This window comes from Sorex araneus, chromosome 1 (genome assembly GCF_027595985.1).
Source record: "Sorex araneus isolate mSorAra2 chromosome 1, mSorAra2.pri, whole genome shotgun sequence".
Lineage (NCBI taxonomy): Eukaryota > Metazoa > Chordata > Mammalia > Eulipotyphla > Soricidae > Sorex > Sorex araneus.
Window position 1 is genome coordinate 32,594,217 of NC_073302.1, and position 15,284 is coordinate 32,609,500.

General features: G+C 44.2%; 1 protein-coding gene across 2 annotated transcripts in view; it reads left to right on the forward strand.

Moving 5' to 3' along the window:
* Positions 1-15,070, forward strand: part of PGAP4 (post-GPI attachment to proteins GalNAc transferase 4) — a 28,846-nt gene extending 13,776 nt beyond the window's left edge. For both annotated transcript variants that reach the window (XM_055144354.1, XM_055144358.1), the window contains exon 2: positions 10,340-15,070. In XM_055144354.1, the coding sequence (XP_055000329.1) occupies positions 10,417-11,628 (1,212 nt within the window). In that variant the 5' untranslated portion in view covers positions 10,340-10,416 and the 3' untranslated portion in view covers positions 11,629-15,070. The remainder of the gene's footprint in view (positions 1-10,339) is intronic.
* Positions 15,071-15,284: the final 214 nt, after the last annotated feature.

Sequence of the window (15,284 nt, forward strand, 5' to 3'; positions counted from 1 at the left end):
TTTGGAGTTTCCACCCAAGAGAGACAGACCTACTACATTTGAAAATTAGTTTTCCATTGCTGGAAATGAAGAGATATGTAGCCCCACTGCTACAAGTACATAACTCTCTCTCTCTTTTTTTTTCCTTTTTCCTTTCCCCCCTTTTTTTTTTCCCTTTTCACCCTCATCCACCTTCCCGCGCCTCATAGTATGGTGTACGCCACGCCGCGTCAGCCAGAGTGGGGTTTTTGCTTAGTTCACAGTCCAGAGAGGTGGCTGCTACCTTAAAAACCTTCAATATTTCAACAAAAACTTACTGTTATTATTTGGAGTTTCCCCCCCAAGTCAGACCTGTTCAAAAGGAACCGTTTCACATTGCTGACAATTATAAATATTAAGTCGCGTGGACGCTGCTGCGTCCGCGCGGTTTTGGATTTCTGTATAAAGTCCAGGGAAAATTCTGCCAGAAATTACATAGCCCAGCTCACAGTCCCAGTGCATTGCTGTAAGAAGTCTCTGAATTTAAAGTCCGATTAAATTCGCGCTCAGCGGTTCCAGATTTATCTGGGCCGAGGGCGTGCCGGTTACGCCCCCTTCCCATGAGTTCCTGGGAGCCCCAAAAGTAAAAACCGAATACCTCTGGGTTTGGAGTCTAGAAGATGGCGCCTGCCACATGGGTGCCGCCAGCCCGCCGCTTTCCATGCAGGAAGACAGGGTGGGGAGGAAAAAAAATCCACCCCCGGCAGTACAGAATTGTAGCCCAGTTCGCAGTCCCAGTGCATTGCTATCGGATGCTGCGCTGGATGCCCGAATGTGTTAGATCTCTGGAATCAAAGTCTTTAGGCGCAGAGGGTCCCAGTTTTTACATTTTAGAAGGATTTAAGAAAACAGAAGTTCTAAGAAGACTATGCAACAGAAAGAGTTTGTGGCTTCAATAAAGTAGAATATTGCTGTCCAGTCCTTTACAGGAATATGTTATCAACTTTTAGTCTATAGTATAGTGAGGGAGGCAGGCAGTAATCTGAGATAACAGAGGGAGGGAGAGTCCAGATTTGAAGGAAACTCATAGGCTATGGTAGGTAATATTGGGGTTTTATTAAAAGAACAAAGAGAAGCTAAAAAGTGACTTTGAACAGAAGCGTGACATAATCAGATTTGTGCACATATGCACCCTCAATCTTTTAACATCCTATTCCTGGGATTTACCTCAGTCAGAATGCTGCATTTGTGTTCTGCTAAAAACAGCCTCTGGAAAAAGGTGTATGGTTGGTAGCAATTTCATACCAAACACAAACACAAACCTCTGCATTGTGCATCCTTGACCATGTGCCAGCTGCTTTCCCAGCTACATGCCTTATGTTTTCCCCCTGTTTGTTTTTCTTCTGATTTAAAAAAAAATATGGGAAGGAGGGTTACGGTGCCACCAGCAGGTCAACCTGTACCTGTGGGGCGAGTGCATCAGAAGCCTGTTAGTGCCTTCAGGCTTCCTGATATCCCCAAATTGCTGCTGTGCCTTTGACTGGACCCCAACAACTTGGGACCAACTTTACCAAGAAATTAAATGGCCAAAAGTTAGGTATGTGGGAGCCATGCCCACAAATCACCTCCAGCTCAGCTATGCAACCTCATTTATTGGATTTATTTCAGAGATCCATAGATAAATCTCGAAAGAGGTCAAAAACTGCAGTTAATCTCGGACCTGCACATGGCTAAACAGATCAGGGTAAATTGGAGGGTGAAGGTTGGCTTGGTGGTCCATCCAAGCAGAGCCCCTAGCAGCTACCTGCTTCCACAATCCAAAATTTCTGCCATACTCCTGGCCTGACTCCACCATCTAAGGATGGACCTCACCAAGATATAATCTGCTGAAAATTCGGGTATGCAGGTTTTGTGACTGGAATCTCCAGTTTCTCAGAGTTGGGATGGGCTACCTCCCCCCACTTCCCAATACTCTTGGAAGCATTGGCAGTCACCCCCACGAACCAACTCCAGTGCCATCATTTAAGCTCTACTAACAGCCTTGCTTCAGAGACCCATAAGTAAATCTAGAAAGAGACCAAAAGCTGAAATTAATCTCAGACCGATGCATGGCTGAACAGACCGGAGTAAATCGGATAGGGAGCAGGTTAGCCTGTGCCTGCTCCAGCTGCTTGCTTCCACAATCCAAAATTGCCAACATACTACTGGCCTGACTCCACCTTCTCAGGACGGATCTCACCAAGATATAATCTGTTGAAAATTCTAGTATGCGGGTTTTGTGACTGAAATCTCCAGACTTTCTAGAGGTCAGGGTGGGCTAACTCCCCCCACCCTCCTGTACTTCCAGAAGCCTCAGTAGTCACATTCACATCCCAAAGTTGCCACCCACTTGAAAAGCTTCTCCAGCTTTAGCATCCCGATAAAAATACTGAATGCCCTGAACTAACACCATGACCTCTTAGCACCTTGTATTGCAAATCATAATGCACAAAAGGAAAAGGAGAGAGAGAGAGAGAGAGAGAGAGAGAGAGAGAGAGAGAGAGAGAGAGAGAGAGGGAAAGAGAAAGCAAAAAGGAAAGTGACTCCCATGGAGGAAGGCTATGATTGGGGGGTAAGGGGCTGGGGGATGGTGACAGGGAAATGGGGGACATTGGTGGTGGGAAATGTACACTGGTGGAGGGATGGGTGCTGGATCATTGTATGACTGAAACCCAATTATGAATAGCTTTGTAATGGTCTATCTCACTGATACTCAATTTAAAAAATTGTTTAAAGTAATGTGGAGTTAATTCCAATCTGCCCAATTCAATCAACTTAATCAATGGCTGAATAAATAGCAGTACTCCTACATTAATTTTTTTAAATTGAATCACCGTAATATATGGTTACAAAGCTTTTGTGACTGGATTTCAGTCATACTATGTTCCAACACCAATCCCTCCACCAGTGTTCATTTCCCACCACCAATTCCCCTGTATCATTCCTACCATTCCCCCATCCCCAAGTCTGCTTCTGTGGCAGACACTTTCTCTCTCTCTCTCTCTCTCTCTCTCTCTCTCTCTCTCTCTCTCTCTCTCTGTCTCTCTGTCTCTCTCTCATCTCTCATCTTTTGGGCATTATGGTTTGCAATACACATACCGAGAGGTCATCATGTTTGGTTCTTTACATACTTTCAGCACACACATTTCCCATCCAGAGTGATCCCTTCCAACCATTATTGTTATAGTGGCCCCTTCTCTATCCCAGCTGTCCTCTCCCCTAGCCCTTGAGGCAGGCTTCAAACAGTGGAGGAACAAAATACTAGCAAATAAAATCAAACAACTCATCAAAAAGATCATACACCAAGTAGGAATCATCCCAGGGATGCAAGGATGGTTTAACACTTGCAAATCAATCAACATAATATACTGTATGAATAAAAGAAAAGATAAAAATCATATGAATCATAATGATAGATGCAGAGATAGCATTTGACAAGATCCAGCACCCATTTATGATAAAAAAAAATCTCTCAACAAAATGGGAGTTTAAGGAACTTTCCTCAGTATAATCAAATCCCCCTGTTTTCTAAGCGTGTTACGCCTCCCCTGAGCAATGCTGAGAAGGGCAGCATGAACAGAATGCCTGTTGAGGACTCCATTCCCAAGGCCAGCTTACCAGGAGTATGACCTCAACCCAGTTCCAGTCTTTATTTTCTCCTAGTAGTGTTGTGGAAAACTAACGAGGCTATAAGGAGGGATAACCACTGATTTATTAATAACTTCAGTGTCCTGAGAAAAGACACAAATCTGCAGTAATCTGGACGTATCCAAACCAATAAACCTGGACTGCACACTTTTCACAACTCTTCCTGTTTATTTGCCTTTTAAAGTACCTAACAATTCATATCTGGGGCCAGAGATATAGTACAGTGGCTAGGGTACTCACCTAGAATGCAGCTGACTCAGGTTCAATGCCTGGCATCCCATATGGTCTCCCAAACAATGCCCGGAGTGATACCTGAGCACAGATGGATGTGTACCAACCCCCAAAATAGTAATAATAATAATAACAACAACAATAAGCACTGTAGCACTGTTGTCTTGTTGTTCATCTATTTGCTCCAGTGGGCACCAGTAATGTCTCTATTGTGACAGTTGTTGTTACTATTTTTGACATATTGAATACACCACGGGTAGCTTGCCAGGCTCTGCCATGCTGGCGGGATACTCTCAGTAGCTTGCTGGGCTCTCCGAGAGGGACGGAGGAATTGAACCCAGGTCGGCCACGTGCAAGGCAAATGCCCTATCCCACTGTGCTATCGATCCAGTCCAACAACAACAATAATAAAATAAATATTCATACCTGTTATTAGTGCTGGGGCAGTCTCACCTCCAGGGGTCTACACTATAATCTCTTCCTGAAATGAGACCTGCTCTGTACTTCGTGAAATTACTATCATCTTACTATAAGGAGAAGATTAGTACACATGGTTCTAGTGGTCATGGCAGAATAACTGCTATAATTAGCAGCCCCAAAATCATAAGTGGTGAGACACAATGGTTTATGGATTATAACAGTCTGCTGTAAATTGGGAGGTGCATAGAGGTGAGCCATGGAAGGGGCGGCTGTGTGATAAATTTACCTGCCTTGTTGTTCCACCCTCTTCTAGGTTCATCAAAACAGTTTATATGCCTAGCTCCCAGAAGTGGGCAACACTACCCCTGCCTAAGGGTATGCTGGAATAATGGTGGTGGTTTGGGGTGGGGGGTGGCAGTTAGTATCCTCCAGTCCATTTGGAAAGCAGTTTCTGTTTGCTTTAAAAAGGTAGATTTCCTGAGGTTGCAGAGTGATTTTTATTTTATGGAAGGAGTGTATAAGCTAAAAAGTTTGGCAAGCCTTGAGCCAGCAGATGGAGAGAAAGAAAGATGAGAAGGCACATTTGCTCCAGGCACCAAGGCCCAGATGTCAGATCAATCCCTTTGCTCACATTTTAGTGATAAGCCCTAGTCACCTCATCTGTAAGATTGATTAGGAAATGTCTTCTGTGTGCTTAATGTCAGCTTAAAAATTCAAGACAAAGTAGTGAAGGTCAAGCATGCTTATTTGGGATCAAAGAATTGTAATTCAGTATGCATAGATTCGGGTAGAAAACTTAGAATATTCCTGTTGGAGGGACATATCAATGGACTTTATAGAAGAAAAGAATATGAGGTCAATCATTAAAGAACACCAACAGTTGTTACTGTTAACAAGCTAAAACAATTCTTGGCTATAGTTTTGTTAGATAGGTTACTGATTCATTATAAATGGTGAAAGAGGTTGGGTGATTCCATTCACTATAGAGAATATAAATGTTATAAACAACTATTGCTTGATGATTTCTTATAACATTGCTTTTGGCTCAGTCCAAAGGTTTTGACCGATATCAAACAGAGCACAAGTAATGCAATTTCTCTGTAATGACCCCTAATTCCATTTTAAAGTAGCTTCACAGATGTCAACTTTTCACTCTTAGAAAGGGTGAGAGAGCATGTATGTGAAAGCTCTAGGGACTGCAACACAGCAGCCAGTATAGTGCCTTTGTAATTTCCCATAAGTGTGTTTGCTTCCAAATGTTTGTTTCCAGATGGAAAATTAATTTTTTAATTATGAGAAGGAGGTAAGAGGCTTGCCTCTTATTCTATAGGCACCACTTAGTTTGCCATTGAATTCTCTAAATGTTACACTGGCCTCATCCCTTTAATTCTCTTTTTATTTTTGTCCCTGTTTCAGTCCATCTCAAAACTTCTAAATTGAAAAGCAGTGCTCAGGGACCCTGCAGGACCTCCCTCAGGCAAAGCATTCACTCCAAGCCTTTGAGCCATTTTTCCTGACCTCATATGAATATTTTAAAATGGCATTTTAATTCAGCTTCGTTTTGCTGTTTTCTTCACAGAAAACTTATGAAGCAGATATTTTCTCCGAGCTATTGTGTCATGCCACAGCCTTTTCTGGAGCAGGCCGGGACAAATGACTTTCCTCTTGTCCGTGCCTGCCCTTTCTTTTGTGAAAATGGATACCAACCAACTCTGGGTTCTTATGGATAGCATATAAGATTATCACACCACCCCCTCAGAGGTCTTCTGTGTCAAGTTCTTGTGGGTAAAAACTTGTTTAATAGCTTATGCAGGTATCTCTCTGTGGGCTACGCCAGCTACAGAAACAGGAACCTTCACCTCCTGGACAGCAACTCTGATTGCTATTCATTTTTTCCATCTTGTCACTCTGCTCTTTGATCACTACTCATAGCTTCTCTCTTCTTCACCCCACACTCCACACTCCTTTTCTTCCACGCACCACACCACACCACCATACATGGTGACCTGGATTTATATACATTATAGTTCCCTTCCCCTTAGAAGAATTAATCCCTGCTCTCTTGTTGACTATACATCAATCAGGTCATATATTCCTTATGACCAGTCATACCATGCATGGGATAGAATTCTGAAATTCCCAACTGCCATAACTGTTATCCCTCCCATAAGGTGATCTCAAGTCCCTGTCTCTTAGTTATTTCTGCTATATGTTTTGATTGCAGATGAGGAATTAATTGAAGGTTTTGGTTATCCAGCTTTTCCCTCCTCATTTCCTGCATATCTGCCCCTCTCTCCTTATTTCCTCTGCCACACTTTTCCTCATCAGAATGTTATTTTTAGGGCCGAAGCAATAGTATAGCGGGTAGGGTGTTTGCTTTGCATGTGGCTGACCTGGCTTCAATCCCCGGTATCTCATAAGGTCCCCCCAGCACTGCAAAGAGTAATTCCTGAGTGAAGAACCAGGAGTAACCCCTGAGCATCACAAGTCTCTCGGGTTTGCTTTGGATAGGAGATGCTTTCTCTCACTAGTTCCCATTGTGGTCCTTTAAAATGTAAAACAGGAGAACAACCAATCATAAATATAGTTGCATTAGATTAGAAAGATGGCAATGGGAGACTTAGACAAAATTGGTTTAGGGAATCCTAAGTACTTTTATAATTTGGAAAGTACAGAAAAGACAGTTTTAAGAAGTCACTGTACAGTTGAGTCAATTGTCTACTGTGAGTTTACTTATATTGGAATTTTGAAAATGTATACTGCCTTTTTTGGTAGCCAAGAACCTGCATCTGTATGTCTACTGAGTTGAAATAAAGGTCTTAGTAGACTTTCCGACTAATAATTTGTTGAACTAACTTAAGCACCTGTTGGTATGGAGACTTGTTTGAGAGCTGTACATTTGCTTGCAGAAATCATCACTGTAGCACTACTATCCCATTGTTCATTGATTTGTTTGAGCGGGTGCCAGTAACGTCTCTATTCGTCCTAGCCCTGAGGTTTTTAGCAGCCTCTCTTTACTCGTCCTTCCCAAAGGTGTCGCATTGGAGGCTCTTTCAAGGTCAGGGGAATGAGACACATCATTGCTACTGTTTCTGGCATATCGAAAATGCCACAGGAAGCTTGCCAGGCTCTGCTGTGTGGGCAGGATACTCTCAGTAGCTTGCCAAGTTTACTGAAAGGGAGAACTAGACAATAAGAGATTGCGTGGTTGCAAATGAGGCCACTCACTTCTGGGAGCTTTGTTTTATAGTCTCTGGATCTTGGCCTTTGATGGGATTACAGAGGGCAGGTTGTGGGTGTGACTGCCTAGCTACTGGAAAATGGGGAATCTAGGTGGAAGAGGCTCAGTCCCAATCTGAGCAGACTTGGAGATCTCAGCCCCGGGTCCCACACACCAGCAGAGGAACCGGCGGAGGAATCCAGTTGTGCAGGACCCGAGGCTGAGATAAAGACAAAATGAGCAAATTTTTCAGAAGCTTGCATACTTATGTTACATAAACCATGTACTGCTAATGCACATTGATTAAAGAATAGAGGCTGTAATGTAGTAATAAGTATTTGCTGAGAATCTGCTGTACTAAAAGCATTGTCTTGCTCTGAGGGTTTTAATCAATTAGAAAATTTGACACTGACACCTGCTCCTCCATCTTTGTCTACTGTTTTAGAAAATTCTCTCCCTCCAAATGTGGTGTTTCTGCTTTCCCCTGAAACTATCATGGGACCTTAGAGTCTTAAGACAGAGGCAATTGGTGATGGAATATAATGCTGCTGAGGAAGAAGCAGGTAAAAATGAATGGATTCTGTCCTAGTGTGTTAGGAAAGACCCTAGGGACACCATGTTTTTGCACAGAGACCCCAGCTTTGATGAAACTGTTTGAATACCAGTTCTTAGTATATTCAGATGAATTATCCTTTCTGTGTATGGCCTAAAAATAAAACAAAAAGTAAATAAAATCCATGTTTGAAAAAGAACTGATCCTCTTCATAGCAAGTGGAAATTCAAAAAGCAATATATACAATTTTACATACATTATAGCTTGCATCACTTGCATCACTTGTATCACTTGTCATCCTGTTGCTCATCGATTTGCTCAAGCAAGCACCAGTAACATCTCCATTCATCCCTGTTGTGAGCTAGTGTAGCCCAATGGCATCTGCTCTCTCCAGGAACATGAATAGCCTCAAACTGTTTGTTTAGGGTCTTGACAGAGAAGTCTGATCATCTCATAGGTGGGTGGCCAGGTGTTCTTTTGACATCCCATGGAATCCAGTCGGTAGTGGCTCTAGTCCAGCAGTCATCACCAAATCACACTACGTGTCCAGCCCATCTGATTTTTGACGCCTTGGCAAATGAGGCAGTGTCCCTTATTCTCGATCGTCGATGGGGGTCAGAACTCCAGATTCCTTCTCTCACTTGAGTGAGACGTGATATTCCAAGCATAGCTCTTTTGATTCCTCTTAGGGAGACCCAAATAGCGTTCTTATCCTGTTTTCATAGAGCCCAGGTCTCTGAGGCATATGTTAGTGTGGGAAGAATGGTGGAATCAAAAAGATGTGCCTGAAGCCGGAGGTTCTTCGTCCTCTTAACCACTTCTTCAACGCTCCTGAAGGCATCCCATGTCGCTCTCCTCCTCCTACACAGCTCAGGCATCAGGTCGTTCGAAATGTTGAGTTCTCAACCGAGGTACACATAACTGCTGCATTCGGAGATGTTCGTTCCATTGAGAGCAAATGGAACGTCAGGAACTAGTCTGTTTCTCATGAACATTATTTTGCTGAGATTCAGCTGCAGTCCGACCTTTTCACACTCATGGCCCAAGTTGGCCAGCATTCGTGCCGCTTGGCTAATGATGCAAAATATTGACTAATACCTTCGTATGGAAATATTCCACTCATTTGGGAAAAGCTCTTTAATGAGATGTTATACTGAAACACTGTTTTGTCTATCAGTAGACATATGGTTCTTGTTGATCTCAACCCAGGAGACCCAAGGAAGAAAAGTCACTCAGTGCTCACTTACCAATCAATATTTCATTGTGCAGCTAATTTTAGCACTGGAAAAAAGTTAATCCGCAGTGTCATCAGATGTGTGTTGTGATTCTTATGGGGTTATATAAATGAAAGAAGCGGTAGTGAAATCAGTTTAAAATAAATTTATGATTTATTATTCAAAATACTCAATTTATATATCAATTTCATTTAGTGGGGGGTAGGGGTGTGTGGGGGGGGTCATGTAAAAGTTTCTCAGGTGAAAAGGGGTTGCAAGTGGTTAACATTTTAAAAGTCCTAATTTAATTCATATTACTTACCAAAGAGATTATACTCAAATTTGGGAAGCTTAATGTTTTTGTAGAAAAACTTCCTTAAATAAAAGCTGAAACAGACTCTGAAGATAGCTTAAAGAGTTGGAATAAAAGCCTGGACGATTCTCTGGGTTCAACCTCTGATATCTCGTAGTTTCTGGAGCATCCTGAGTATGGGCCTGGTGGTTCCCAGCACCAGTGGACCCAAGTATCATGTCATCACTGGCCCAACCATTGAGCCATCTGGCCCATAGGCAGGCCAAGCATTGCCATAGTGTCCCTCATAGTCCCTAGGCCACCTGAGCACTACCTGGGAGGTCTAGCCCCCCAGAAAAGATCAGCTTGTATTTCTTACAGAAATATTTAGGAAATACCAAAAATTCCAAAGTGTGTAAATGTACTACTAGCTGCATTTACTATTACTATTTAGTATAATTTACTACATTTTCTATGAAAAAAAGTATATCTCATGTTATAATGCATAGTGAAGATAGACGGTCGGCAACTACACCACCTCCGCTTCGCAGAGGACATTGTTCTGCAGAAATCATAAAAGAATCAAAGAAGCCCCCAGTCATTGCATGCTGGAGAATAGGGTTCTAGTTCCCCAATGTCTACGCAGCCTAGAATTAGGATTTCTGGTTTCATACATTCTGACTTTGGTTCTTGGAGCATTATTATTATGGGGGGGGTGTTTTTTAGTGTTTCTCTTCACCATTCTCTCTTTCCTCCCTCTCTAGGTTTGATTCACGCTGATTCTGACCCGCGTTGCAGGATGTTTTTTTCTTGGGATCAGACCTGACGAGCAGTTGACCTCATGAGCACCCCCGCCTCGCCAGCTGCCATGCTGCTCCGGAGGCTGAGACGGCTCTCCTGGGGCAGCACGGCCGTGCAGCTCTTTGTCTTAACGGTGGTGACGTTCGGCCTGCTGGCCCCCCTCGCCTGCCACCGGCTTCTACACTCTTACTTCTACCTGCGCCACTGGCATCTGAACCAAATGAGCCAAGAGTTCCTGCAGCAGAGCTTGAAAGAGGGCGAAGCGGCCCTCCATTACTTTGAGGAGTTGCCCTCCGCCAACGGCTCCGTGCCCATCGTCTGGCAGGCCACCCCGCGCCCCTGGCTGGTCATCACCATCATCACGGTGGACAGGCAGCCCGGCTTCCACTACGTCCTGCAGGTGGTGTCCCAGTTCCACCGGCTGCTGCAGCAGTGTGGCCCCCAGTGTGAGGGCCACCAGCTCTTCCTGTGCAACGTGGAGCGAAGCGTGAGCCATTTCGACGCCAAGCTGCTGTCCAAGTACGTCCCGGTCGCCAACCGCTACGAGGGCACGGAGGACGATTACGGCGATGACCCGTCGACCAACTCATTCGAGAAAGAGAAGCAGGACTACGTCTATTGCCTGGAGTCATCCCTGCAGACCTATAACCCAGACTATGTCCTGATGGTGGAAGACGACGCCGTCCCCGAGGAGCAGATCTTCCCGGTCTTAGAGCACCTCCTGCGGGCTCGCTTCTCGGAGCCGCACCTCCGAGATGCCCTCTACCTAAAGCTCTACCACCCCGAGAGGCTCCAGCACTACATCAACCCAGAGCCCATGCGAATCCTGGAGTGGCTGGGCGTGGGCATGGTGCTGGGGCCCCTCCTCACCTGGATCTACATGCGCTTTGCCAGCCGTCCCGGCTTCAGCTGGCCGGTCCTGCTCTTCTTCTCCCTGTACAGCATGGGCCTGGTGGAGCTGGTGGGCCGCCACTACTTCCTGGAACTGCGGCGGCTGAGCCCGTCCTTGTACAGCGTGGTCCCTGCTTCCCACTGTTGCACCCCCGCCATGCTCTTCCCTGCCCCCGCGGCCCGCCGGACCCTCACCTACCTGTCCCAGGTGTACTGCCACAAGGGCTTTGGCAAGGACACGGCCCTGTTCTCCCTGCTGAAGGCCAAGGGCGAGCGGGCCTACGTGGTGGAGCCCAACCTCGTGAAACACATTGGACTCTTCTCCAGCCTCCGGTACAACTTCCAGCCCAGCCTGCTCTAGTGTGCGTCTGAGAAGAGGCCTCTCTGGCCTGGGCCACCTGTTGGATATTTTCCACTATGGATCTCTTCATTTGGTTGCTTGCAGATATCGCATTGTTTGGTGTTCTAGGTTTTAGGCACTGGGACAGCTGAGGGAACAGCTAAGCCAAGAGCCGTGGCTTGGTAAACTCTCTGGCGGAATCCCTCCACACAGCCACACTGCCTCATGCTGTCTGACCCACCCGGCCAAGGGCCGCGGGAACGCTAGTTGTATCCTCCAGTTGTGTTCAGCTCTGCTTGGTGATCGAGCTTGTGACTACAAAAATATTGTGCACAGTGTTTCATGACTATGTTAGGACTTTAAGGTTAAAATTTGATGAAAGTCGCGCGCCTTTTGAATTGATTTCCTTTGTCTCTTGAGCATGAGAATGGATCTCTGTTTAGAATCTGTGTTTAAAGGGGCAGAATCATGTTGATGGATTCCTTTTGTCTCCTCGACCTCGTGTAATAAAAGCTGACAAAAACAAAACTAAGCATGCTACCGAGCCTGACGTCTAGCAGGCAGGTGACCTGGTGTCTGGTGCTTTCTTACTCTATCATCAATGAGAACTCCAAGACACAGCCAGACCGAGAAGCCCCTCTGAACTATCAGTTAGGATTCTTGTGTTCATGTGAGTTAGTATTGAAGGTTTTTATCATTTCAATTCTTTTTTAATTGGACATTGCAGAAAGATTGAGAATTGGTGAGCTCTCATTAGTAGCATATTACCCCCCTAACTTTTGCTGGTTTACCATTCAGCTCCTTTCAATTTTTTCCCCAGGTGACATGGTGTTCTAGAAGAAAATAGGCAGACTGACATGACATCTTGAAATCTGAATTATTTTCTGTCTTAGGAATGCCCTAGTGAAATGAACTTGAACAAGCCACAACCACTCTGCGTCTCAGTTTCTTCACCTGTTAATGACGGCATGTAAACCTTTTAAAGTTGTTTGAGGATTAAATTATATAATTTTTTTCTTTTGCTTTTTGGGTCACACCCAGCGATGCTCAGGGGTTACTCCTGGCTCTGCACTCAGGAATTACTCCTGGCGGTGCTTGGGGGACCATATGGGATGCCGGGGATCGAACCCGGGTCGGCCGCGTGCAAGGCAAACGCCCTACCTGCTGTGCTGTCACTCCGGCCCCCAAATTATATAATTTTTGTAAAACACCAGTCAAGTGCTTTACCCATAGAAGACAGTAGGCAAATACCAGTTCTTTTCTTTCCTATACAAAGCATGTACAACTCATTTAGGTAAAGATATTAGTGATATTGCTTAAAGTAATGAGATTGGGCATCCACAGAGCAGTTATTCCAGGTCAAACACTGCTAGGAAAATAGACTTGACTTTTTGTTGTGGCTTCTGAAAGGCAGGCACCTCAGCTTTTATCCGGCACCACTTCCAGCCAGCTAGATGTTAAAAATTATTCACATTGGAAATTATCCAAGACTGCTCTGGAGCTTATTCTAACAGTAGCATCTGGAAATTCCCGTTCTCAAAGGTGACTAAACGTCCTCCGCTGACCCTTATCAAAGCAGTGGCTGACAAGTCCCTAAATGGAGTTTAGAATGGAACTCAAGCTCAGTGCCACCTCTCCCATCTGTTTATTTCCAGAGTGAGCTACTCTCTTGGGATCTGCTCTGGAGAACTGGGGGGATTCTGGGAGAACTGATCACCACACTTTATAGTTAAACACAAACCCAGAAGACACCTACTGACCCATCTCCTGAGTCACCTGGCTGAGCAGCAGCAGAGTACCACTAAAATGTTGCTCTTCTGATTTCCAGCCCCCATGCTTGTTTTCTCAGCCACATAAAAGCTGTAGCCAAATTCTCTTTAATAAAATAGTCACTGTCACTGTCACTGTCATCCTGTTGATAATCGATTTGCTTGAGCGGGCACCAGTAATGTCTCCATTGTGAGACTTATTTGTTACTGTTTTTGGCATATTGAATATGCCACGGGTAGCTTGCCAGGCTCTGCCATGCGGGTGAGATACTCTCGGTAGCTTGCCAGGCTCTCTGAGAGGGGCGGAGGAATCCAGTCCAGGCAAATGCACTACCGCTGTGCTATCGCTCCAGCCCTATTAAAATAGATTGTAACTATTTACTATAATGGTAGAAACTCACTCTCACCTGGGACTTGGGACGTAAACCAAGATCAGTATCTTGGTATGCTGAGCTGCAATGTCCAAAAGAGACCAGAGCTAAGAGATGACTTACTAAGATGTTCAGATTCCACTCCATTACGTCTTTCCTAGTAAGTGGTATATACCCCATGTATGAGAAGGGAACCTCCCACAGCCTAGACCTCCCTGGAGTTTATTGCATTAATGATTGATCATGTCGTGAACATGCTTTATGCAGTCACTGAAGACCATTTCTAACTAACCAAGCCAGACTCAAGATAGTAGGTCATCCTTGATGCCTTATCCCTATGCCCTTTGTGATTCACTTCTATTGCATGCCAAGATCCCTTTCTCTGATTCCTTTTATTCCAGATGGTGAATGGACAGCTGTTCTTTGACTAATTCCTCTATCTGTATATCAATTGTTCCCGTTACCCCTCCACCCTGCCACACATCCCACCTCCCACCCAGCTTAGAATTTAACTATATCTATGGATGTTTTCTGCTAATGCAGTTCAGTTTTGCCCTTTCATCTATATCCACTTCTGTATCATCTTCCCTTACTCCCTTTGTTGTCTGATGTTCTTGATTAGAGCAGTTGACAACTGTCCACTAAAGTCTCAATCTTTAACACAGGAGCCAGAAGAGAACTGTGGTTTCTTTCCTATACTAAGGGATATAGATTACCAAGAGTGTCAAGGTCCCTAACAGTTTGCTCACTTTTCAGAGTTTAATCAGATTCATACCTACAAAGCTTCCTGTTGTGACTGAGTGTATTTCCATAGGCATACACTTTTTTGACATTAATTTCAAATAAAAGCACCTTGAGATAGGTCATCATGAGAAGACTTTTGTCATTCTCTTGTTCCTGTGGATAAATTTTTGTTTTATTTTGTTTTGGGGCCACACCTCGTGGTACTCAGGACTTACTTTGGCTCTGTGCTTGAGAATCACTTTTAACAGAGCTCTGGGGACCATTTGACATGCTGTAGATCAAACCTGGGTTGGTCACATGCAAGGCAAGTGTCCTACCCAATGTACTATTCGTCCAGTCCCCTGGATAGATTTTTCTGATATGGTAAATAATATCACATACATATTCACACATACATGATTGTAGGGTCCCACATAGCCATTCAAAAAATATGGACTGAGTGCTTAAACATTCCTTAAGTGTACTAGACATGTGAATTAATGGTGGTAGAGTACTTGTCTGAGTCCCTGTGTTTAGCACTATCATTGACAAAAATATCTACAACTGATTTTGATCTATTAAATGGAAACATTAGAAATGTGTATTAATTTTTTGTTAACTTTTATGAAAGAGTGGGCTTACTATAACAATAGTTTTTATTTGACACACTTCTCACTTGGGAGAATTTATTTAATGGGTAACTTGAGTATAGAGGAGGCATTCTATTGAAGCTGATTACTATGGGATTTTTGTACACAACCATAATGTGAACTACAGTAACCCGTGACATAAGTTGGGTAATTTTAAATCAAAT